The sequence below is a fragment of the Chaetodon auriga genome, chromosome 6 (assembly GCF_051107435.1).
Source record: "Chaetodon auriga isolate fChaAug3 chromosome 6, fChaAug3.hap1, whole genome shotgun sequence".
Lineage (NCBI taxonomy): Eukaryota > Metazoa > Chordata > Actinopteri > Chaetodontiformes > Chaetodontidae > Chaetodon > Chaetodon auriga.
Window position 1 is genome coordinate 18,820,950 of NC_135079.1, and position 23,315 is coordinate 18,844,264.

Below are 23,315 nucleotides of genomic sequence, written 5' to 3' on the forward strand. Positions count from 1 at the left end.
CGTACTGTAATTACAAGCATAATTAAACTCTGAGGCTGGTTAAAAATTAGCCCCTGAAAGTGACAAAGCCAGTGAAGCTTTAAAAGCTGGTCCGGCAGCATTTAAACAAAAAAGAAGCTCAGAGTTTCTCCATTTTCTCATCCATTTTCCACCAACATCTTTTTGTGCTTAGACTGATGCCGAACTTTTCTACCTTCTTTTAGTTTTTAGAGATTCAAATATGACCAGTTAAAATCAAGTTTGGATTAAATGGGTCAAATTTCTAAACAGGACATTCAAGTTTTAAACATTTATTTAAGCATGACATGCTTTTACTGTGAAGTCTGACTCATGCTTATGTGTTGCACTGGATCAAAGCTGAACATTCTCAACACAGAGATCACAAACCCCCCGAGGACTCTGAGATACGCAACACTTAATGAACATGAACCACAGAACTTCTCCTGCTATCACATCTGATGCTAACACTGGAGGCGGCTGGGGAGGTGGAGGTGATGGAGGAGTGAGGAGCAGTGTGTGCGTTGGAGCGAGCAGGATGAATAAACATTGACGAGATGACACGGACGACTGACATGAATGGAAAAGCTCATGAACACGAATGACTGGACGGGAAATAGAACGTGTGACTGTTCCTGCCTGAACCGCCTTCTAAAAAAGTGAATTTCTGAAACAATGACTGAATGCTCTAGTATCAAGCACTGCCTTTCAAATGAAATCAACTGTATTTATAGCCCAGAATCACAAGCCTCAGATGGCATTATGTTCTATACAGTGTATGTATCTACTGCTAATTTCAGACTAAGACTAGACTAAGATCGAAGAGTTCTGAAATCATGAGTCAGCATTTTAACTGGTTTAACAGTCGACCATCTCACTCGTGTCACCTCACAATCAATATTTAAAGTGCAGGACTGAAACCTGATATCACTCACACAAAATGATCATTCCTTTACTTCCAGAGTCAAAGAAAGACAGAAAACTGTGCAGATTATCTCTCAGCTCTCATTGTCACTACAGTGAAGGGAACATTTAGTTTTAAAACTGCCTCCCGCGCTGTCGGACAGACAGCAGTCTGGCAGCTCCGTGAAGTGTCAGAATCGTGTCTGATAGCAGAACAGGACTTCACAGATTAGTCTACAGAGCAGCGGAGATTAGATAAAGCTCGCAAATACAAGCTGAGGCGCAGCCAAACACCATGTCCTCAGCATTCAAGCGGCAATCTATCTGCACTTAACTGTACATTTAGAGTGTGTGTGTGTGTGTGTGTGTGTGTGTGTGTGTGAGAGAGAGAGAGAGAGAGAGAGAGACAGAGAGCGAGGAGAGGAGAGACGCCTGCACTGTTTGTATTGCACAGGAGGACACTCTAACCTGCTGTCTCCAAACCCCAGCTGACTCCGTCTGTAGTCTTCACATGACTGTGTGTAACGTGACCCAGCATTTCAGGTCATAGGACAGACACACAGACACACAGACACACACACACACACACACACACACACACACACACACACAATCAAAACAAAGACACACGAGCGTCTTATATATAACTATTAATATTAGAGCTGCTTCACCGAACCTGGAACATGATGACCTGCAAACAGCTGCTGTGGCCCCCTACGTGTGAACGACGCAGCTTAACCTTCGCCAATATTTATTTTTGAGCGTGCCTGTGTGCGTGTGTGTGTGTGCAAGCCTCTGCTTTCACTGAATGTGTGTGTTTTGTGCGTGCTTGTGTACGTGTGTGTACGTGGCAGTCGCAGACTAAACTGGGACAGGCCGAAAAAGACGAGCTTCAAACTGAACAAAGGTCAAAGAAGTTTATGCAGGCGACAAGTCGTCTTTCAGTCTCTTCTAAATCAGGATTAAGTTTTATTTCAGGTCATATCAGTTGTCGTTTTTTTCATTCCCGCATTGAGAGCCTCATGCAGACGTCTTTTATGTATTTCTGTAGGTTTTCTGCTCTGTATCTTTGCATTTCCCAGCAGCACTTTCCCCGAGCCGTCCTTCACAGCCACATGTGACGCCTCATAGAAGCAGTAAACATCCTTTCATGGACTTTTTGCATCTTGACGCAGACACAGATTCTCGCTCCTCTAACACACAGATGAGTCTGAGCTGCAGTTGCTTCGGGGGGTGTTAGTGAACGCTCCATCTGGAGTTGGCAGTGTCTGTGATTGTGTTTTAGGTCAGCTCTGCTCGACTGAGATTCACAGAAAAATCAGTGTGAAAACTCTTATATAATCTCACTATGATTGTTCTCCACACATGAGCTTATTTTCCTGTAAAAAGGATTGCAGCGATTACTTTCATTGTTGGTTAAACTGCAGATTGTTTTCCAGATTTATCACTTAATTTCTTGGTCAAAATGACAGAAAATAGTGAAAAATGCATGAGATGAATGTCCTCAGATTTCTTCTGTCTGTCTCAAAATATTCAGTTCGCTTCAAAATAAAAGTGTCTGAAGTCTATAAGTCACATGTTTTGACCTCTAAATTTATTAAATTATCTCATTTGGATACATTTTCAACAACTGCAGATTTAAAACTATGCAATGTTTTGTTTTGTTTTTTGACAACAGATCACCTCCATCGGTTCATCGCCGTCTCTCACCTGAACCACAGTACAGTTTCGAGCCGTGGCTTCAATCTTGGCCGTGATGACATGTGACGTCCAGTGTGCCAGCCAGTAGTCAATGGCAACCATGAGGGAGTGTTTGAGGAGCTGTGACAGGAGGAGCAGGGTAAGCAGGAGGAGCCCGGCGGAGGACAGGTAGGTGCCACAGGAGCGCCAGGGGATGGTGGCCCGCTGACGCATCACCTGCGACAGGTTGTCGTCGTCGTCACTTTCCAGAGATTCCTCTGGGATCGAGACAGAGACGAGTTAAAACGTTATGGAGTCTTGGTTTAGTTGAGCTTTGATCAGTTCTAGATTTATTTTAGAAAATGACTGAAAAGAACATGACATACATGTATTTCTGTATTTAACTGTAACGTCCGCTGCTGTGACTCACTGCTCATATTCTCCCTGACAGTTCTGACATGAATGGTGTGTTTTTCAGCAGCAGCCATGACACCCTGAGGAGTTGAGGAGCTAATGTTAACGACCTCCTGCCTCCTCTCCACCCCTGTTGTAAATATATCACATCACATCATGCGGCAAGCTTTGGAGCATGAGGCTGCGTGTGGAATCTAGGGTTCAGACAAGGTGGAGGCAGAGAGGAGAGGAGGATAAGAGAGAGGGAGAGAATGACTGGCTAAATACACCACTGCTGCCATCATCTACGGTGCGATCATGCTGGCATGAAGCAGCTTTTGAGGAGCAGGAGTGACAAATGTTTGGGATGAGAAGTGAGAAAAATAAACAACTACATGGATGATGAGGTTCTCAGATGGCGGGAAAAGCCGACTGCCATTTGCTTGCAGCGTCAAGATGCCACAGACTTTTTTCTTTTTCTTTTTTTTTTTTTCAGTCCATGCTTTGTGGGCACACCTGCTCGATCGAACACGAAGGCAGCACCTGATGCTGGAGCCATCGCACAAGTCCACGCAGGGGTGGCAACAGCACACGGGAGACAGCACAAAACACAGATAAAGAGAACAGCCACCGCGCCTCAGCACCTCCCACTGCAGCCGCACATTCAACAGCACACACAAATACTGTAAAGGGTCAGATTCAGTGTTTGGCCACAGAAGGGGGCCACCAGAGAGGAGGTGGTTTCATATGTGGTTCATGAGAAAGTTTAACAGGAAGCCAAGACACCAAAGCCAGAGAGATTTGTGAGGTCTGAAGCATTTAATGGCTCATTTATGATGAGTCATTAGACATTAGACATGTCCATTTCAATCAATGGGACCATCAGTGCCCACACGCTTCCATGCATCCTTTATGTGTGCCTGGGTGTTAAGTAATACATCCTTTAGAGGGCAGCTCTAGAGTGACTGACCACAAACATGGCAATGGTGGAGGAGATTGTAAAAAGGCACCTCTTAAGAAAGAGGCTTTAACACCCACATAACGTTTACTTTACTTGGACAGGATAGGTGGGGGTGTTAACATTAACATCAAGCTTAAGTTTCAGGTGCTGCTCCTCAGCAAACACACAGCAAAAGGTAAATGATTGTCTGTATTAATATCAGAGTACGTCCACACACACATTACAACCATCCACACTGACAATCAAGCTGATGTTTCCTGTTGTCATGCTCGTGTCCTGTGACCACTCACCTTCGTCGTCCTCTTCAGTCCTGACGGCCTCTCTGGAGTACATGGCCCTACGCAGGTTCTTCCTCTCCAGGTCTGTCATACCCGCCGCCACCGTCTCCTGAAGGAGACACAGAGACAAACATCTGATGTAGAGACATCCATGCAATCAAACTTTCATTCCAAAGATTGTCTGCACTTCTCCTGAATCTATAAACTACAGAATTAACTAAAGCAAAGATTGAAAAAAGTCCTGGAGGATTCATGAGCACTTTGAGTGTCCGGTCATTAATCACCTTCTCAAACTCCTGGTCCTGTCTGTGCATCAGGGTTTTCCACTGCTCAAAGAGTTCAGGCTCAGAGTTCTGGATGTCCTTCAGAGTCCCTTCAGTCTGGATGGTGCCATCTTTCATGGCAATGATCTATCACACACACACACACACACACACACACACACACACACACACACACAAAATTAGAGAGCAGAAATGCAATCGTTAGTATTTGCTGGCACTGGAAATCAACCTTTCTGTGCACTGGGACCTTTCTGAGCTAAACTGTCTGCATCCCAAATGGATTAATTTGAATGTTTGCATCATGAATAATACAACAGCATCTCAAATGGACAATCTCAATTACTGTGGCTATCAAAGAGTAAATGGGTCTGTAACACTGCAGTTTATCCAGTCAGTTAAGACAATAGCTGCAAATATCTGTCTGTTCCACACACACACACACACACACACACACACACACACACACACACACACACACACACACACACACCCTGGGCTGGCTTACCCAGTCTGCATGTGGTAAATACTGAAGTTTGTGTGTGACCAACACCACCGTCCTCTTCTCCTCTCTCAGGAGCTTGAGGATGCCGTCCTGCATCAGATGGTCACTCAGGTGGATGTCTAAGGCAGAGAATGGGTCATCCTACAAAATACAGCAACAGACATGGATAAAAACTTCAAAGAGAGGAGAAAGAAAAGCAAAACTATAAGTTTAAAATTTGACACAGCAACATGTTTCAAACACGTTGGGTCAGGAGCAGCTAAAGACTGGGAAAATAGTGGAATGCTCCAAAAACACCTGTTTGGAACGTTCCACAGGTAAACAGGTTCATTGGCAACAGGTGAGTGTATCATGATCGTCATGGAAGGGGCATCCTGGAAAGGCTCAGTCAAAGATAGATCAACAACATCCAGAAACGCTGCTGACTTCTCTGCACCTGAGCCAATTGAGATGGACTGACACAATGTGGAAAAGTGTGCTGTGGTCTGACGAGTCCACATTACAAACTGATTGTGGAAGTCAATGGCATTGTTTCCTCTGGGCTAAAGAGAAAAAGACCATTGAGATTGTTACCAGTGCAGAGTTCAAAAGCCAGCATGTGTGATGGTATGATGGTGTGATGTGTCCATGGCATGTTTAATGTCTGTGAAGGCACCACTGATGCTGAAAGGTACATCAGGGACGTTCCTGTTTATTCCAGCGAGACAATACCAAACCACATTCTGCAGGTGTTCCAGCTTCGTCATAAAACAGTTCAGGTACTATAATGTTCTTAATAAGTTTGAACATTAAATATATTGTCTTTGTACTGTATTCAGCTGAATATTGGTTAAAAAGGATTTGCAAATCATTGCATGCTGTTTTTAACACAACAGACGCTGATTAAGAAATGTTGAAATGAAGATGTTTTGAGGGCCTTTAAGTAATCATTGTTTGAGTAATAAAAACAAATATGTTCATTCAACCAAAGATACATAGTGAACCATCTGACCAGCTCAGCAAAACACACACGTACAAAGCAGGAATGACTCCACATGACTTTCACAATTAGGTGCCAATTGTGTCACAAAAAAATGTTTTGAATGGACCAAAAAAGGACGTCAGTGCTGGGATTATTAATTAGGTCAAAGGAAGTCCAGCCCAGAATGACCAATGACCAGGTTGCATATCTTGATGAATCTCCTAATGTTGTTAATTGTAGGTCAATTTATTCAAAGCACCACCTCCTTATATCAATCCTCCATTTGCTATGTAGAGCAACAGTCCACCTGCTATAACACATTGAAGGTGTGATAACTTTAAATCATAGCCAATCAAACTGACCACTTCCTCTTTCCAAGGACTTTGTGTGTTCTCGTGCATCTCCAAAACATGTTTTAGAAACAGAGCTGCAGCAAATACTTGATTATCCAATTGATCGCTTCAGTCAGCAGCTGACATTTTCAAACTGTCAGCGGAAAGTTGCAGAGAGCTTCTTCAGATGGGTTTCAGGCAGTGTGTTGCTATTTTAGACACACAGGACGGACTTCAAAAATAGAATCACATCTGAGTCTTCAGGTAAAACTACAGAAACTCTGTTTCTCTGTTAATGCTGATAGCTGGTCTGCTAACAAGGGTAAATAAAGGTGCAATCCAACAACTGAAAACACTGCTTTAATCAAAGACGTGTTCGTGTGGACATATTGTGGAGACATGAATCCAATATACAGAGTCACATTGTGGGAACTCCCCTTCCTTATGGAGACAAAATACAAGTCCTCATAACGTAACTGATCCAATTTTAGGGTGAAGACCCGGGTTACGGTCAGGATAAGGGTTAGGGTTAAATGAATGAAGTCTATGTAATGTCCCCAAAAGTGGCAGAAACCTGACTGTGCATGCATGTGTGTGCATGAGACTCACCAGAAACACCAGGTTGGTCTGCTGATACAAGGCTCTGGCTACGCTGATTCGCTGTTTCTGTCCACCTGACAAGTTGATGCCCTGCAGCAGAGGGCCAGAGGACATGTGATGAAGACGTTACTACGAGGTGTTACGTCAGACAGGAATGAGTGACTGCTGCATGAAGAAATCCAACATGACAGGACTCGGTCTGAGCAAGGTCAGTCCGACTCCCAGCAGACAAACAGCAAATCCTCGCTGCACAGTCGTGGTCCTGCAGTACAGTGAGCCACAGTGGGAGCTGCAGTGTGACCATGATCCAGAAAATCACAGGTCATAGAAGAAGAAAATCAGAAATTGAAACTGACCCGCTCCCCAATCTCTGTCTGGTCCCCCTGTGGGAGGATGTCGATGTCAGGCTGAAGAGAGCAGGCCTCGATGACAGCTTTGTACCTGGCGGGCACAAACACAGACTAAATACAGAGGAGGACAGAGAGCAGGTGCTAATACAAGCCAGAAGGAAGGTATGGCTCTGCTTATTAGTAACACTGTGACCAATTATTTAGATCATTAATCTGAATGATACATATCTTATATAAGAGATAACACAACCCATAGAAGTCTCTAAACACGAGCGAGAACAGTGAAAATGAAAAGAAGAAGTTTCTGTAGCCTTTGTGTTTTAATTTGAAGGATGGACACAAACTGGAACTAATTCATTTACTCATGTTCAGATGTAAATGAACAGCAAATATCATGTTAACAAGACTAAGAGTCTAACAGCTATGCTAGCAGCTCTGATGCTGATGATTACCAAATGTTTACCATGCTCAGTTACATCTCCCAAGCCACAAATGATGCATCACAGCAGCTGCAGACAAAATTTATCAACTTCAAAACTTTTGACTGTTGTGCACAAAAGCTAGAATGAGACAGCAGCGAACATCTGGGTGATTACAACAGCCTGACCACACAATCATTTATTTGGGAACACCTGTTAGCCCATCTGGATCTTGCCAGCAGGACAAGACGGAGGATGAGGAGAGACACAGAGATGTGAAGAACAAAGGACACAGTGAGGACAGGTAGCGCAGGCTGGGTAAACAGCTCCTTTTCGAATATCTCCACAGCAACAAAGCACAGTGGTCCATTTTATAAAAACAGTGCATTAGAGGGAGCCCAGCTGCAGCCACAGATGTGAGCAGCTGACCTTTCAGGCAGCGAGTCTGACTGTGTGTTAGTCTGTGCTTTTGACTGTGGTCACGCAGGTGTTGTTGTTGTTGTGCCAGGAGTGACACTGGAGACACTCTGCACACCGTCAGCCAAGAAAAATCCTGGTTTGAAGTGTCTCAGTGTCTTTTTACTGGACTCAAACTGTAGCCTTAATCAGTCATCAAACATCCAATTTACCACACTGGCCTCAGGGAGTGGGGAAGTTATTGCCTTTATTTTGGGTTAACAGCTTGGCCTGACAACAATTAACAGCTCTGAATGTGAATCTACAGGAGAATGTCCTCTGACATGACAGGTTTATTGTGATTATAGGTGTCACAGTGGCAGTCCTGAAGCAGTAAATTTAGTAATTCATGGAGGGGAGGGAGCTTACACACAGTGGTTATTGATGCACGTGTACAGTCTGGATGGTTTCGTTCAATGTGCAGCACATACACACAGAAATCAACAGAAAGGGGTCAAGATTAAAACAAGAGTTTGCATTGAAAACATGGTTCAAATGCCAATTACATAACTACTACTCTGAGTTGTCAGTTTATTAGGCACGCCTGGCTGAAACGACCACAGTCTAATACAACAATCGTGCAATAAATCAGGAGTTCATTCAACTGTTTTTTCTGCAGTTTGTGGTGCTGTTGAACTGAGGTGTTACCACACTTATACTGTATCAGAGAGGGTGGACTGAGTGGACCCCCGTGGACCTGCTTTGAGTCCGTTTGGCCGGCTGCATGTCATCCCCTCATCGAGGCACATTCAAGAATCAAACCACTCACTGCAGGTATGAGGTCTTACCTCGGTTTGATCATGGGCATCTCAAAGGTGATGTTCTCCACCAGAGTCGCATTCAACAGCCAGGGCTTCTGGGAAGCGTAGGCCACAGCGCCTCTCTTCCTAACAGAGGGTTTAACACACATGCAGAAGTGTAAAAACAAACAATAATCTGCTCTCTATGTTTGGGTTAAGAAACTGTTTTTAATCTTTAGACCACAGCTGAGTTATAAAATTAGCTCCAGTCCATAAAGACCTGGTCCAGGGATCATTAAAGACTGTGAAGTCAACACGTCAGCTGAGAGACGGGAGGGAATATCTTCTTTTCTGTTATCCTCAGTGGATTTCTAGATAACATCAGAAGAACGTGTGTGCAGCAGGCTTTGGTCTGAGCTCACCTGATGTCTCCATCACCTGCCGCATCTCTGTCTGTGGGACTGCAGAGAGAACACACACACACACAGACATGTGCGCACACATACACACACAACATTAGTCAGTCACAAGTCATACTGTTAAGCCTAACATAAACAGATTATTGACATGACAATCACTAACTCCACTTTAATCCTGTAATGATTAACAAAAAACAAACACACACACACACACACACACACACACACACACACACACACACACACACAAACACACACACATACAAACCCATCTACTCTCCCCTCACTATAGTAAAACTTGTCACTGCAGCCCAAACACAAACAGGCCAACCACTGCCCTACATGAACACATCTATCATTAGCTGTGATCTTATCCTTCCTAAAAATAATGCCCCCCCCCCCCCCCCCACCACCCCACCCACCCACCCAATTTTTCTTCCTGTAATTTGCTGATATGGACATCAGCATTGGACTCTGACGCATTAAATTCTCAGAGGATCTGATTCCTCTGGCTGAGATTAGTACGTCAACACGAGGACTGTGGCTGTTGAGGTGTTGTTGCTGCTCGCTGTTATCTTGTTCATCTTACGTATGCGTCTCACTTGGAGCAGCCGTGTTTAGGGTGAGAAAAGAATGACTTGTGAGTCTAAATGTCTAAATGTATTTCTGGCATCAGAACGTGTCAGAAACTTTCAGATTAAGAAACGGTAAAGATGGATCTAACTTTGCAGTGGTAGTGATGCCCGAAAAATGTGTTTTATTTTAATTGGTTTTTAATTAATATGACTGCTCAGGCTATCTAAAGCTCCTTTCACTCATGCAATCTATCCCTGAAATGTTCATGCAGGCACAAGTGCATGTGAAGGGTTGCATCCACCTGACAAAAGACACACTCACATGGAGTGAGCCAACCAATCACAAGACTGAAAAAATTCATATTAAAACTAACAAGACACTGTTAACGGGGTGAGGTACTTAGGAAAAACACAGTCATTAAATGAATCTTAACTTAAAGAGCTTCACTGTCGTGTTTACACGGCACACTGAAGCTCCCTGTATTCACTGTGGCACGAATACACTTTGAAAACTAACATATGTGCCGCCTTATCCTGCAATTCAGCAGGCAGTTGTTGGTTTATGTGGACACTCACACCCTAAAAACATTATGCTATCCAAAGACACACACAGCCACAAGTTTCATGTTCTGTCAGTGTCTGGTTAGACGCCAGCTGTCAAATGCTAGTGTGATACACTGGTGCCAAACTCGGGGCAACGTGGATGCCTGTGTACGTGTATATGTGTGCAATTCTAGAGTGAAACAACAGTGAATGGAGCGGCCATACCAAACAGAAACAATGATCAATAGTGTGTTGAAATGACACCAGTGAGCTAAACCGTGACTATTATGAACAGTAAACACCTTTATTTATAATACCGATTCATGGCGACCACTATGACAAATCAGCTGAAGCAAACCTCTTTCCTCTCTCTCAGCAGTAGTGTATGACAGTATGTTTCCGCTTTGAAAATTCATTTTCAATGGATTTGGAGTTAATGTCAGATTTTCATGCAGGATTGAAATTGTTCTATAAGGTGCAACTAAAAATAGATGGTGGCAGTGATTTAAGTGCTTGGGCTTTTTTCCACTTTACTCTGTGCACTTACCTTTCATCTCCCTCCGACTGCAGATTTGGAAAGCTGTAGAAAACGGAGAAAAGAAAATATAATTCTGCAATTGCTCCTCATCAGAAGTTGTAATCATACAGTGAAAACTCCCCGAGGCTGGGGGGGGGGGCATTTATGAAGTCTGGTTATTGAATTTGACAATGCCTTAAAACTAATATAAACTTTTATTTTAAGAAGAATTCAAACGCCTCACGGTAGACACACACACATACAGTACATACGCAGACACGCATGCACGCACGCACACGCACACACATGCATGCACATAACCACTCACATTAAGAAGCACAGCTCGAAAATTCATTAAGATCTGATTGACCGTTTGGGCCTTTGCACATGCTCGGTCGACGCCGCAGTGTATTTTTAGGTTTGACAAGTTGACACCTCTCTCAGTTGTCCTGAGAAGGTGACTCTGATGACGTGTGAGTGCATGAGAGCCTGGCTGATTTACACCAGTTTACTGCAGCAGCTTTAAAAAGGCAGAGCGCAGCTGTTAGGAAATGAGCTGGTGACTGACATTTAAGAAGCTCTGACATGTCACACGCATACATATAAACACCAGCGTTACTGACTGTGAAATAAGGATATGAAATTGAAGTGACCGGTGTCAGCAGCTCTACTCAGGAGGTGTTAAATTGAAATTAAGCCCTATACATCGTAACAGCAAAGGAGAGTTTGTGAAGAATGTCTGGCACACATTTAAACATAATGCACTTTTTTGTGCTTCGTTGTACATTCATTTATTTTTATTTATTCATCGTTTTATCTATCCATATTTGTTATGATAGCAACAACATCAAACATGACTAAAAACACAAATATTACCTTTTAAATATATATCGAATCTTAACTCGCTCAATCTTAAATAACATGTAGGTTTTCTTTTCACATCGTGCACCAAGAAATCTCAAAACACTGAGTGTGCCTGGTTTTCCCCAAAGGAAGGAATCTGTCTAATACTACAAGAATGATTTAAGAGTTAAGTTTGACGATGAGGGGATGGAAAAGTTAATAGTTTCATTATTAACAGTAAGTATTGTCATCTGGGGATTACAACCATTAAAGTCCAAGAAAAACATTCATAATGGGATGTCAGGAGTTGAAATACATTACATTAAAAAGTACAAACTTTCTGTCAAACTCAAATCATTTTACACAACATGTGAAATTTCCTTTTCTAAGATGATATTTTTCCCAATTGTGCCTATTTCACAAATATCACATGTGGAAAAATGAATACTTTTTAGGGCTAAACTGAGCAATTTCCAACAACACACAGTGAAAACACCCCTTAAGAAAAGTACCTTGTCAGACCTCATCAACTAATGACACTTGGAAAACACTGAGTCCTGATTGGACGGCTGATTGTCTTTATCCTGCAGCCATCATAACAGGATAATGCGGTGTGGTAAAGTGGAGCATACAGGGCGATTTCCCCTTCATGTCAGTCAACACCTTCATGTGCTGAAGGTGGTGTTGGAGGAGGATACATGAGGGAGCTGTACAAGACAGTTTCTACCAGCAGTGAGAAGCTCAAGTTTACTGATCAAAGCCGGACTGAGGAACTTCCCACATCTTCAAGCCGTCTTTAATTAACTTAAACATCCATCATTAAAACATTTAAGCGCCTTAATGATGACGGGGAGTAATGGAGCATGGTCACTGTGATGACCACGCCTGATAGTGACTGATAATGTTGTCCCATTTGCCAACAAACATTCAACTTATTCTCTAAAAAATCATGTTTTCTTCACTCACTTGTCCTGTTCTTTTGTTCAATAACTGACACCCAGCTATAGACAATATAGTTTATTGATCCCCTGCAGTAGAAGTGCCCTTTTTGCCCTCTGGTTTGGGACACGGGGGTCAGCTGCTTGATACGCAGCAGTTTATTACTTCAGCACGTATCATGTGAGGTCACAATCTCACTATCAAACTGGATATGGTGCCCAGAATTTAGACCTTACTGCACACAAGATATCCAACCTGCATCGCTTTGACCGGAGGTCAAGATATAAATAGTTCACTTTGAGGACGTAGAAATCCCACACCCTCCCTGCTCTGCGCTATGTTTGGAGTGGGAGAGTGGGGGGGGGGGGGGGGGGGGGGGGGGGGGGACTGTAGTGTTGGTGGTGTAAATGACCGACTGTATTTGTAAAATATGTCTGCAAACGTGTCACCCTCCTCAAGGACTGATGCTGCCCTCCATGACCTGTTATTCAAAGCACTGACAGGTTTTATTTAATCAAAAATCAATCAGACATTTATTAAAAGCAACCATGCTGATTGCTGCTTTATTATTATATAAACTGTTATTTCCAGCTCAGCTCAGAGAAAGTTGAAATACTTTGATTTAAAAATGTCACCAGAAGCAAAATTGCACTGATGAGAGGCTCATTACACAATCGCAGACCAACCAGCGGAGCATGTGGTGAGATTGTTTTACCCAAAGGTCAGCAATGAACATTCAATTTCAAAGTTAAAGACAACTTTGACGAGAAGTCCGTCAAGTGCTCAAAAAAAGGAAATCCCATGAACACTGGGCATGTCCATCTCTGTGGAAGATCATGTGATACGATCAAAACCTCCAGAACAGCTACTAAACGATCCCTGTGGTGAGACTGTGAGACCAAAACAGCTCTTTATTACATGATTACACAAACACATGGAGCTGAGTGCGCTGAGGCAGGGCACCAAAGACATGAGCAGCATCAGCTGATCAGGAACAGCTGAGTCTCAGAGCCACCGATCACCTTCAAACAAGTCAACAAGATGTCTTCGTGAATGTCTTCACTCCTCTGATTCGTCATGCTGTTTACTCACATGCTGCTCTCATTAATTCTGTTGCCTTTTGCTTTATATGCATTTCCCCTCTCAGTCATTTGCATCTGCTGGGTTTTGCTTTCATACTGTACCTCTTATCCTCCCAGACTTTTCAGCTAGAAATGTTCCCGACTGACAGGCAGCACAGCAATAACAACAACAAACACGGTGGAAACATCCAAGCAAAGTCCTCTGAATGTGCGTATGAATGCTTCAGGAGGGCACAGTCTAAATGACAGCTCCTTAGTCTCTCCTGACACATGATAAGTGAAAGGGTTCAGCGCCCAGCAGGGTGCACAATCCAATCTAATATCAGAGGAAGCGCCAGCACGGACTTGGCACAGAATTACAAACTGTGTGCGTGTGTGGCACTGGCTAGTAGAGGGAACTAAACTTTGTTGACATGTGGAGACCGATAGCAGTGCTATCCTGGGCAGGTGACGAGACATTCAGATGTGGGAGATCAACGCTAATAACTCCCTGAATGCGTCAAGCGGGGCCTGAGACGTCTGTTTCAGCCGAGCTATTGCTAATGGGCTCCTCTACGTCCACTGGGACGTTCACATTCTGCAGCAAAATATGGACTTTATAATAAAGACTCCAGATGTTACAAAAAGCGATAAACACAAATTTCAGAAAACACATTTCTGAAAAAAACGTGTCTCTTACATTTTGCCACTTTGTAATGAAACCAGCTTTTTTCCGGAGCTTTCACTCTTCTTCCACAGCCTTCTTCACTGATATATGACAACTTCTCATCACATGACTACAGTTTCTTACTTAGATCACATGAACAACTGAGCAATTTCAATTCACTGAAGAAGGCTGCTGAATGTGGCCAAAAGCTCTGGGTAAAACTAGTAAGTAACCTTTAACATTCAGACATAAATATACAAAATGTATATTTGTTGTACATGTTCTCTATTTCTAAAGGAAATAAAGTGTGAACATGGCTGGAAGGTGTCATCTGAAAAGTTTTCTAGCCTGCACAGTGAGCCTGTTGTGATTCTTCACCTGCATTTGACTAATTCTGCATGAATGGATCCTCGCGTTCCTCCATATCCATCAGCCATAAACAATAAAAGCTGCAATATCAGCTCAATTTCATTGACCCGCAAATCCATTTGTGTTATATGGCCATGTCAAGATGGGAGGTCTGATTTTGATGCTAATTACGTAGGCTTGTCAGGGACGTACAGTTTATTGCTGCAAGAAAACATAAGTAAAAGCACTCAAGCGTCCCCGACAGGCCAATTACAAGAGAGGTTTAAAAAGCATGAATCAGAGCGGTCGGGGTCTCCAAGAGGAGCAATTCTCTTCAAATTAACCTTTCACCCCTGGATTGAATTTCATCGCAAGAGCGGTCTCTGTAACATGCAGTACATGAGTTTCCCTGAGGACACATTAATCATACTGCTTTGTAACTGAATGGATGGGGAGGGGCGACTGCTGTATGGATACTGTTATATTAACGACACCACCGCTTCCTTGTTGAAGGAAAACTCTGAAACAGAGCGTCATTTTAATGTATTACTGTATTTAAGAATGGGAGACACTTAATCACAGTAAATAGCAGATAACTGGGACAAACCACGATTAGCATCATCCTTCTACACTCATCGAGCAGCTTGATGTTTAAAGGATAATCACAATTCAGTCAGCAACTCTTTCACTAACTGAATTTTAAGGGCTTTTTCACACCTCATTCGCTCTCGTCCTAATCAGTCAATGAGTCTGTGCATTTTCCCCTTGGTTCAGCTTAATGTCACAAAGTGAAAAATCAAACAGGCCAGGTGTGAAAGCACCCTCAGCGTCTCAGACTGATGAGGCAACAGGAAAGTCAGCCATTCAAATAAATGTTTTAAAGTATCAGATTGTCAGAGAGAGAAAACTGACCTGTTCCAGGTGACTGTTCCTGACACTTTCTGCATCTCTCCCAGCGTTGCCAGCAACAGAGACGACTTTCCACAACCCACCTGACCCACAATCATGGTCAGCTTACCTGAGAGGTTTGATGAGAGCGAGAGGCAACATCACAGTGTGCACACAGGCAAATAAGAGAAGGACACTGGATCGAGAAACAAATAAGGTGAATCACACTGTCTGATGCTCACCGAAAGGAATCTTGATGTCCACGTTGGAAAGTGTCGGTGGTCCATCGGTCCAGGTGAAATAACCGCTTGTTATCTGAGGAAAGCACAGCACAGCACACACTCATCCAGGTGTCAGAGATTAACTCACTCTTTAAAAAGTAAACAGTAAACATGTCATCCATCCTCAGTGATGCAGATGGCGGCAGTGAGGCAATAAAGAGTAAATCATTCTTGTTCACTTTAGGATACTGGTGCTATTCACTCACACCTCCAGAGAGTAAATGACATACAGAGGATTAATGGAGCTGGTGAATGACTGTTTGTCATTTTGCACAGCTAGATATGGAGCTAGAAAGCTATTTACCTACAGTTCATAAAAATGAAATCAACAGCATCCCAGTATCAATAACAAATGTCAACAGTGTCCCTCTAAGGCAAATCAGTGCATTTGTTCAATGTCCTTCATGCAAAGAAATGTCTAAAGGTCACAATTGCTACACACTTAATTGTGACTAAAATGGAGCAAAAGTGTATTTTCTTCCATTAGGTCGGTAATTCTGGTCCAGATGAAGACACATTGATCTGTCCTCTCCATGTCTGTCACCTTGATACAGGTGTCCTGGTCCATGTCTTGGGAGGGTCTGTCGCCCTCACGGTCTCCCTGTGAGCTGTAGTTGTTCCACTCGTCCCTCGGAGGGCGCTTCCGGTTCACCACCTTCAGGGGCTGGAGGTGTCGGGACAAAAAGGAGGAGGAGGAGGACGAAGGGAAAGGTTTAGAGGGTGACTGGAGAAGGATTATACAACATCAGGCATGAAGGACAAAGGGGTAAATGGTGATATTAATAGGAAGACGATAGGGTGGAGGGAGAAAACAACATTCACATCAAAGTGAGACAGCCTGAATGCACCAGCAGCGTAACACTGTACAGGTGCACTTACCACAGCCTGGTATCTATTTTGGTTGTGATTGCTGGAGCCAGAGGTCAACGTTGCTCTGGTCTCCTGCTCGTCTCCGATCTCATCACTGGAGAAAAACTCGCTGAGCTTCTGAACACTGCAGGTCAAACAGAGGAAAAGGGAGAAGACAACTGAAGTCCTTAACTATGAAAAAAAATAACGGATCAACTGTGCTGCAGAGAGGGAGCTCACTTTCATTCATACACAGATAGCAGCATCCCCACTGAATGAGCTTTATCTTCACTTTCTCTCCCTGTCTCTCTCTCTCTCTCACACACACACACACACACACACACACACACACACACATATCTGATGAAATGATCTCCTACTTCACAACCTAAATGAGAACAAATGCTTCATGAGACAATCCATCTACATCCAATTACCACATCTGTGCTTGATAACTCATCTGAAACTTCCTCTCAACTGGGACTAATTTCCTCAAATTTATTCATCTATGTACGTGGGTGTTACAGCAAATACACTGAAATAGACAGAATGAAATCTAATTCAACATATTTCAAGTTGCACCATGACTTTGCATTTACAATATCGTCGGCCTATTTCTCCTCTACAAAGAGCCGTTTTCTCCTGTTGAAGTGTGACGACTAACTGAGGTGTTGAATCTGTGCAGTAAGGTGTTTCTTTTTCTGGTGTCTGACAAAGTGTGTCAAATCATGTGATGCCAAAAATAGGCATCTCAAAGGATCACAGGCAGCCTCCACGTTCAAGAAGAAAAGCCACTCTAGTTAAAATAAGGCGCTTACAGCATTACAGTTGTATTAACTGCCCTCCTCAGAGCCCATGCAGCATATAAAATGTGAGATGTGTAATTTGTAATTTAAGGCAACCCTGCAGCAGTGAGTTTCATCACGCCGGCCCATTACACCTCTGCCCTGTGACCACTTCCAAGAGGTGCCGATGGAGATGATGGGATTCAGACTGACCTCACTGCTTAGACAGTGTTAGGGAAAAGAGTTCTGCTTCATCGACTTTATGAGACAACCTGAGAAGACTTTTAATCTTCTAAGCACTAAATTAATTCATACTTAATGTCCTTAATTATCTGAGTTTACATTATGCATCTAGAAGGCGTAAATAACCACTTCAGGCAAAGCAGTGAGTTGGTTAATCACAGAACAGCCAAGTGCAGAAATTTATGATGATAATTTTCTATTGAAATTAATTTGTTTCATCTTCTTAATGTCTAAACATATATAGAAAAGTGCTAACATTTTGTTGCACAGTTATTCTCTCATAGCTCAGATGAACCCTGCTAACAGTACTGTTAAAGTTAAAATTATGTTTTTCTTTTTTTCTATTGAGGCCTTTTGTGAACACACAACCCTTCAGAATGTTATTGTACTTGTTTTCTATGTAAAATGTATGAAGACATTTTGTGCAGTGGAGCACGCCTAAAAGCATGCAAGCCAAAAAGCAAGCTGATAATATGCATCCTAATCGCCCTACATGGATGTGAAACTACAGCACCTGTGCATACACCAACTTCATCACTCAGGATAATAAATAAAGCAGCATAAACAGCCACAAGCCTGACAGGAAGGGAAGTTACTGACTTGTGCAGCATTAGTGGCAAAGGGAGAGCGATCTCTGCAGCAGCCTAATGACAACAGATGTCTTGACTCCCAAGCTAATTGTAAAGCTAATTGCTGAAATAAATAGGCACAATGTCCCAGTCACAATAGTCCAGTAAAACACCAGAGAAATGAAGGTCTTGTTGCACAGACAGAGGCTGATCCCATAATGCAGATAAATCTTCCACAAACAAGAAAAGCTCAAGTGTTTCATCTAATTATGTTGCTTTTTATTCCTCCGCTCATTGCAAGGAGTGTTTCTGTTGTTTCTGCTCACATCTCCTTCCACATGACTATTCTCAGATGCTTCACAACTAATAAACAATAAAAACTTAAAGACACTTTATTCTTTGTAATTTATCAGAATGATAAACCCGATATTGTACTCTACTGTAAAATCAGGTTTTTTTTAGTTTCTCACCTAACAAGAGCCTTGACGGTGGAGCGCACCACGCTGGACAGCAGGAAGAGGGGGGTGACCAGGATGTGAAAGAGGGACAGAGAGGCAAAGGCCACAGCTGGGGACAGATCAGCGTCCTCAGAGATGTGAACATGAACCACAAACGTCTGCAGAATGAGAGGGAGGACAGAATGACCTGATGTTAGCCTCAACAACAGCATGAATTTAGATCTTTGAACCTTTGAACTTTTGATTGGCCATCAAAGGAAAAAGAAGCCAGTCTTTGGCTGGTTGAACTAGAGATGTTACATTTATTTAGCTGATGATTTTATCCGACTTCAGGCATTCAACCATATGGATACATGTCAGACAGGATTTCTTCTCCATGTTTGTCTTTGATGATCTTCCCTGTCTTTGGTATCTGTGTGACTTTTCTAATCTGTTACCGCTCAAGTCTGCGACCATGAAGGGCTTCTATAAATACAGACAGGATGTAGTGTGGTGCTGCAGTGCTGTGGTGCTATACTGTGTCTCTTGAAATCTGGACATCTGACTGTCTGACACTGTCTCTGTGCCGTCCTTCACACAGGGGAAAAGTAACAGGATGCAGATTCATCTGAAGTTGAGCATCACCTTTACATTTAGGTGACAGAGCTCGAAGTTAAACTCACCGTCAGTACAGCTGCGATAGGAATGGCTGCGTTCATGAAAACTGAAAGTAGAAAAGAAAAAACAGACAGGAGGACATGAAGGTGTTATTCAGGACTTTAACCAATGAAATCAAACAACATAAAGACCAGAATAACCACATGGCTGCTGTTGGGTCAGCAGTCTGCAAGTGCATACTGGTTGTGTGATACTGCGACTGAATCATGACAGCTCCTCAAAAGTGAAAAAGTGAAGTCATAAACCCCGTCAGATGGGATGTGGGCCAAACTAAAAAAATTCAAAGTACACATGAAATAAATTTCTGTTATTTTAGGTAGTTCTTATCACACTGCTTTATGTTCATGTTACAATTTAAGTTCAAGTATCTGATGAGTTCAGTTTTAATTAGTTATCTGATGCTATACAAAACAGGTGTGACATCATGATTGACAGCTGTGATTGACTCGCTATTGAGTCAGGTGGGTGTATGGGTGGGATGGCACAAGATGGCAGCGCCTGTATTCGGGACTGTTTGGCTTCATTTTTGTTCAGTGGGAGGAAATGTAGACATGTCGTCCATCTTTAGTTCCAGTAGTTGATTTAAGTCTTATGAGGACGTTTGTTACTCGTCACCCTTTTCCTGCCCGTTATTTTCTGTGACTCTATATTGTCAATTACGGAGTAGATTCAATATGGCATGAAATATCACCTAAAAGTGCAAAGGATTGGATAACAAGGTTTTTAAAGCGACAGTGTAGCCTCAACCTCTGCGTTAATGCCAAATAATTCTCAGTTTCTAATACTGTCATGAAACCGTTCTGTTCAATTACTCTCGTAAAACTGCTGCTAAATCTGCAGTTGTCTATTTCAGATTGGGCACAGTCTATTACAGGACTGGAGCCGTGCAGGCTGTGAGACTGTGAGAGTGTGGAAGAAGATGAGGAGGACAATCCGTGGAAAACAAATAAGTATTGAGTGACCATGTTGTACAGTGATGTCTTCAGTGCTGTAAAGGGGAAAAGAATGGAAGATCAATAATCCCTGTTAGCCGTGCTTAAAACTAAATCTTTACATAATGTTATTTTCAGACTTACGTGCTGAATTATAGATGCTGACTGGAGATTGTGGGTTCAATAAAGTTGGAATTACTATTGAAACACATTAGTCAAGTAAATAAAGCCTCATGCCTTTGTGTGAAAGTTTTTCTTGTCTGAGGAAGAAACTGTTTATTTTATCGTACGTCCTGAAGTTCAAATTCTTCAAGTTCAGGAAGCAAAGTGCCTTACTGGATATGGATGTGTAGAGAGCGAAGGCCTGCAGGCTGGTGAGCTCTTTGCCTCTGGTCTCCTCCACACTGTCACAGAAGATGTGTTCCCAGGCATACAGCTTCAGCAGCTTGATGCCCCTCAGCAGCTCGTTGGTCTTCTTTAGACGTTCGCTGGAGTATTCCTGTCGGCGTAAAGGGAGCCTTTGATTACACCGTAATCTGACACATCAAGGACAGATACAGGGTGAAAGGTGCAGCCAGAGAGCAACACGAGGGCAATCGCCTCAACTTCCTCACAATTGCCAACACAAAGATTTAAGCCATCAAAGCAAAGCGGTTGTCCCTGGATCTCATGTGCCACAGAATCAAAAACAGCATCATTATATTTGATGGACCTTATTGAATGTAGCAGCAAGAAGCAGCAGAAAGGCTTGAGGCCAGATGAGCATATCGTACGAGGCTGACAACATTTCATTGTTTCTGCTATCTCAATAAAACGAAGATATTATTCCCTAAGGAGGGAATGACTGTGTGTGTGTGTGTGTGTGTGTGTGTGTCTGTGTGTGTGTCTGTGTGTGTGTACATGTGACATCCTGATTCAACGCCATCATTACATCCACTGCTCTGCCTGGTATGATGTGGACAAACCAATATTGACCAACTCTGTTTGCATAGTCCTGCATGATCTCTTCAAGCAGAGACAATTCAGAGCTCACACACATGAACACACTGTTTATATTTTATTCCAACATGTGAAAAGACTGTTGGTAATAGGTGGCCGCTACTTTCAGTTTCTCAGTGATGTGCTGGAATAAAAGGTTTCTAAAATGAACCAACATGATTAGAATAAAACGAACAGTCTGAAGCGACGCTAGCAGCTCTGTGAGGCTGTAATACTCACTGCAAAGCAAACCAATGGATTGAATGAAGTGAGGTTTTGACCTGATGATGGGGTTTGATGAAAAGCCATCTGCAGCAATTCGCATAGTATTTCACACAAAAATTTCACTCTGAACCTCAAAGGTCAGCCTCATGGTGGTACTAGTGGAAGAGTCAGGCTGTACAAAAATCATGACAGTCTATCCAAACAGATATTTTAGCCTGGACCAGATTGGTGGCCCAACAGATCAACCGTCTGCTTATCCAACAGAGATTGCCCTCCATAGCTGCTAGCATTGCTAAAAATAGATAAAAGGAAGTCACAAACAATAGTGTGTCTCTGTAAAAGAGCCAATAAAAATACTCACCAGAGTGCTCTTTTGTGTTTGGGACAGCTTGGTGGCCACAAAATATTGTACAGGAGCTAACACAGCAATGACGGTCGCTCCAATCAAGGCACTGATTCCCAAGAGGTAGTAGAGCAGGATCACTCCCACAATGATCTGAGAGTGGAAGACACACAGAAAGAAAGAAAAAAAAAGATGTCAACCTTGGGACAGAAGATTGAGGAAAACAAGATTTCCAAAGAGACAGTCATCCGTTATGTTTCTCTCTGACCTTCTGAAAACCGAACAAACACAGTGCAGCACTTTCTGAACACAGAGTCCTTGAGCATATGAAGGAAATGATCATACATGCATCATTCAAGTAATACACAGTTTAAAACCCTCATCTCTGATACCTGCTATTAGCAAAGCAAAAGCTAAGAGAATGACAGCAGCCTTCGGTGAAACTGTAAGTATACACTGATATTCATTACAGATGCTTGCAAGCAAAGGAATATGCAAAGCAGCATATTTAAATAAGGTTCTGACTTTGGAAAACACAACTCTTTACTCCAACAACACTAAGTTGAACAACAAATGAAGAAAGATCAAATTTTAAGTGGAAACAGACAACTTTTCAAATGTGTTTCCTATTTTCTGTGAAGAAACAATCAACACCGCTCTGGAAATGAGAGAGAAGACAGAGGCACTCACTGAAGAGGTGAGTGAAACTGTTAGACTATTATACGGAGTAATGAGTCTGAGTGTTGCTTCATGAAAACAATCAGGGGTTGGCGGCAGGGTGGAGGGATGAGTAGAAGGAAACACTAGGAGGAACGGCACAAGTTCTTTCATCCATTTAATCTACAGTGGAGACACAAAATCACATAGAGATGGTGCCAGCTGGACTGGATCACCAGTCAGCCTTCATTTTCATACCCAGTGGCAGACGAACACAGTGAAAGTGAGGCTTATAGGAAATCAATCTAAACGCTGATGGTGTCATTATTCTATAGCCATTACTCACTACTGCAGCCAACCTTTACTTCATAATGATACGTTAAAGCTAAACACTTGTCTACTGCCAGTTAATAATGCTTTTTTTCATCCGGCTTACAACAGTGACGACTCATGTTTCACCTGTACTTGGCTCCTTTTTCCAGCCATTCACTGTTTTAAGCATCACACTGAGAGCGTGCCAGGTTCACAAATCCCCAGGACACAAAGAACCAGATGGAGATGGATGGATGTGACATTTCACACACACCCTCTGCTTCATCTGTCGCAGGATAATGTGCCACAGGGGACGAGACGGGTGATGGGTAACAGAACAGCATGATATGATTGGATTTCCTTTGTAATA

General features: G+C 42.8%; 1 protein-coding gene across 4 annotated transcripts in view; it reads right to left on the reverse strand.

The window, feature by feature from the left end:
• The window catches only part of abcc8 (ATP-binding cassette, sub-family C (CFTR/MRP), member 8), a 57,494-nt gene that overhangs the window by 10,334 nt on the left and 23,845 nt on the right, over positions 1-23,315 (reverse strand). The window contains exons 10-27 of one of the 4 annotated variants that reach the window (XM_076733176.1): positions 21,995-22,129; positions 20,767-20,929; positions 19,504-19,544; positions 18,854-18,999; positions 16,817-16,931; positions 16,482-16,601; positions 15,899-15,971; positions 15,681-15,786; positions 10,941-10,973; positions 9,279-9,317; positions 8,905-9,003; positions 7,248-7,332; positions 6,901-6,981; positions 5,002-5,139; positions 4,497-4,622; positions 4,225-4,321; positions 3,490-3,522; positions 2,611-2,858 (exon numbers count right to left, since the gene is read on the reverse strand). In XM_076733176.1, coding sequence (XP_076589291.1) covers positions 2,611-2,858; positions 3,490-3,522; positions 4,225-4,321; positions 4,497-4,622; positions 5,002-5,139; positions 6,901-6,981; positions 7,248-7,332; positions 8,905-9,003; positions 9,279-9,317; positions 10,941-10,973; positions 15,681-15,786; positions 15,899-15,971; positions 16,482-16,601; positions 16,817-16,931; positions 18,854-18,999; positions 19,504-19,544; positions 20,767-20,929; positions 21,995-22,129 — 1,878 coding nt within the window. Of the gene's footprint in view, positions 1-2,610; positions 2,859-3,489; positions 3,523-4,224; positions 4,322-4,496; positions 4,623-5,001; positions 5,140-6,900; positions 6,982-7,247; positions 7,333-8,904; positions 9,004-9,278; positions 9,318-10,940; positions 10,974-15,680; positions 15,787-15,898; positions 15,972-16,481; positions 16,662-16,816; positions 16,932-18,853; positions 19,000-19,503; positions 19,545-20,766; positions 20,930-21,994; positions 22,130-23,315 lie in introns of all 4 variants that reach the window. The other 3 variants (XM_076733174.1, XM_076733177.1, XM_076733175.1) reach the window with 3 other exon arrangements.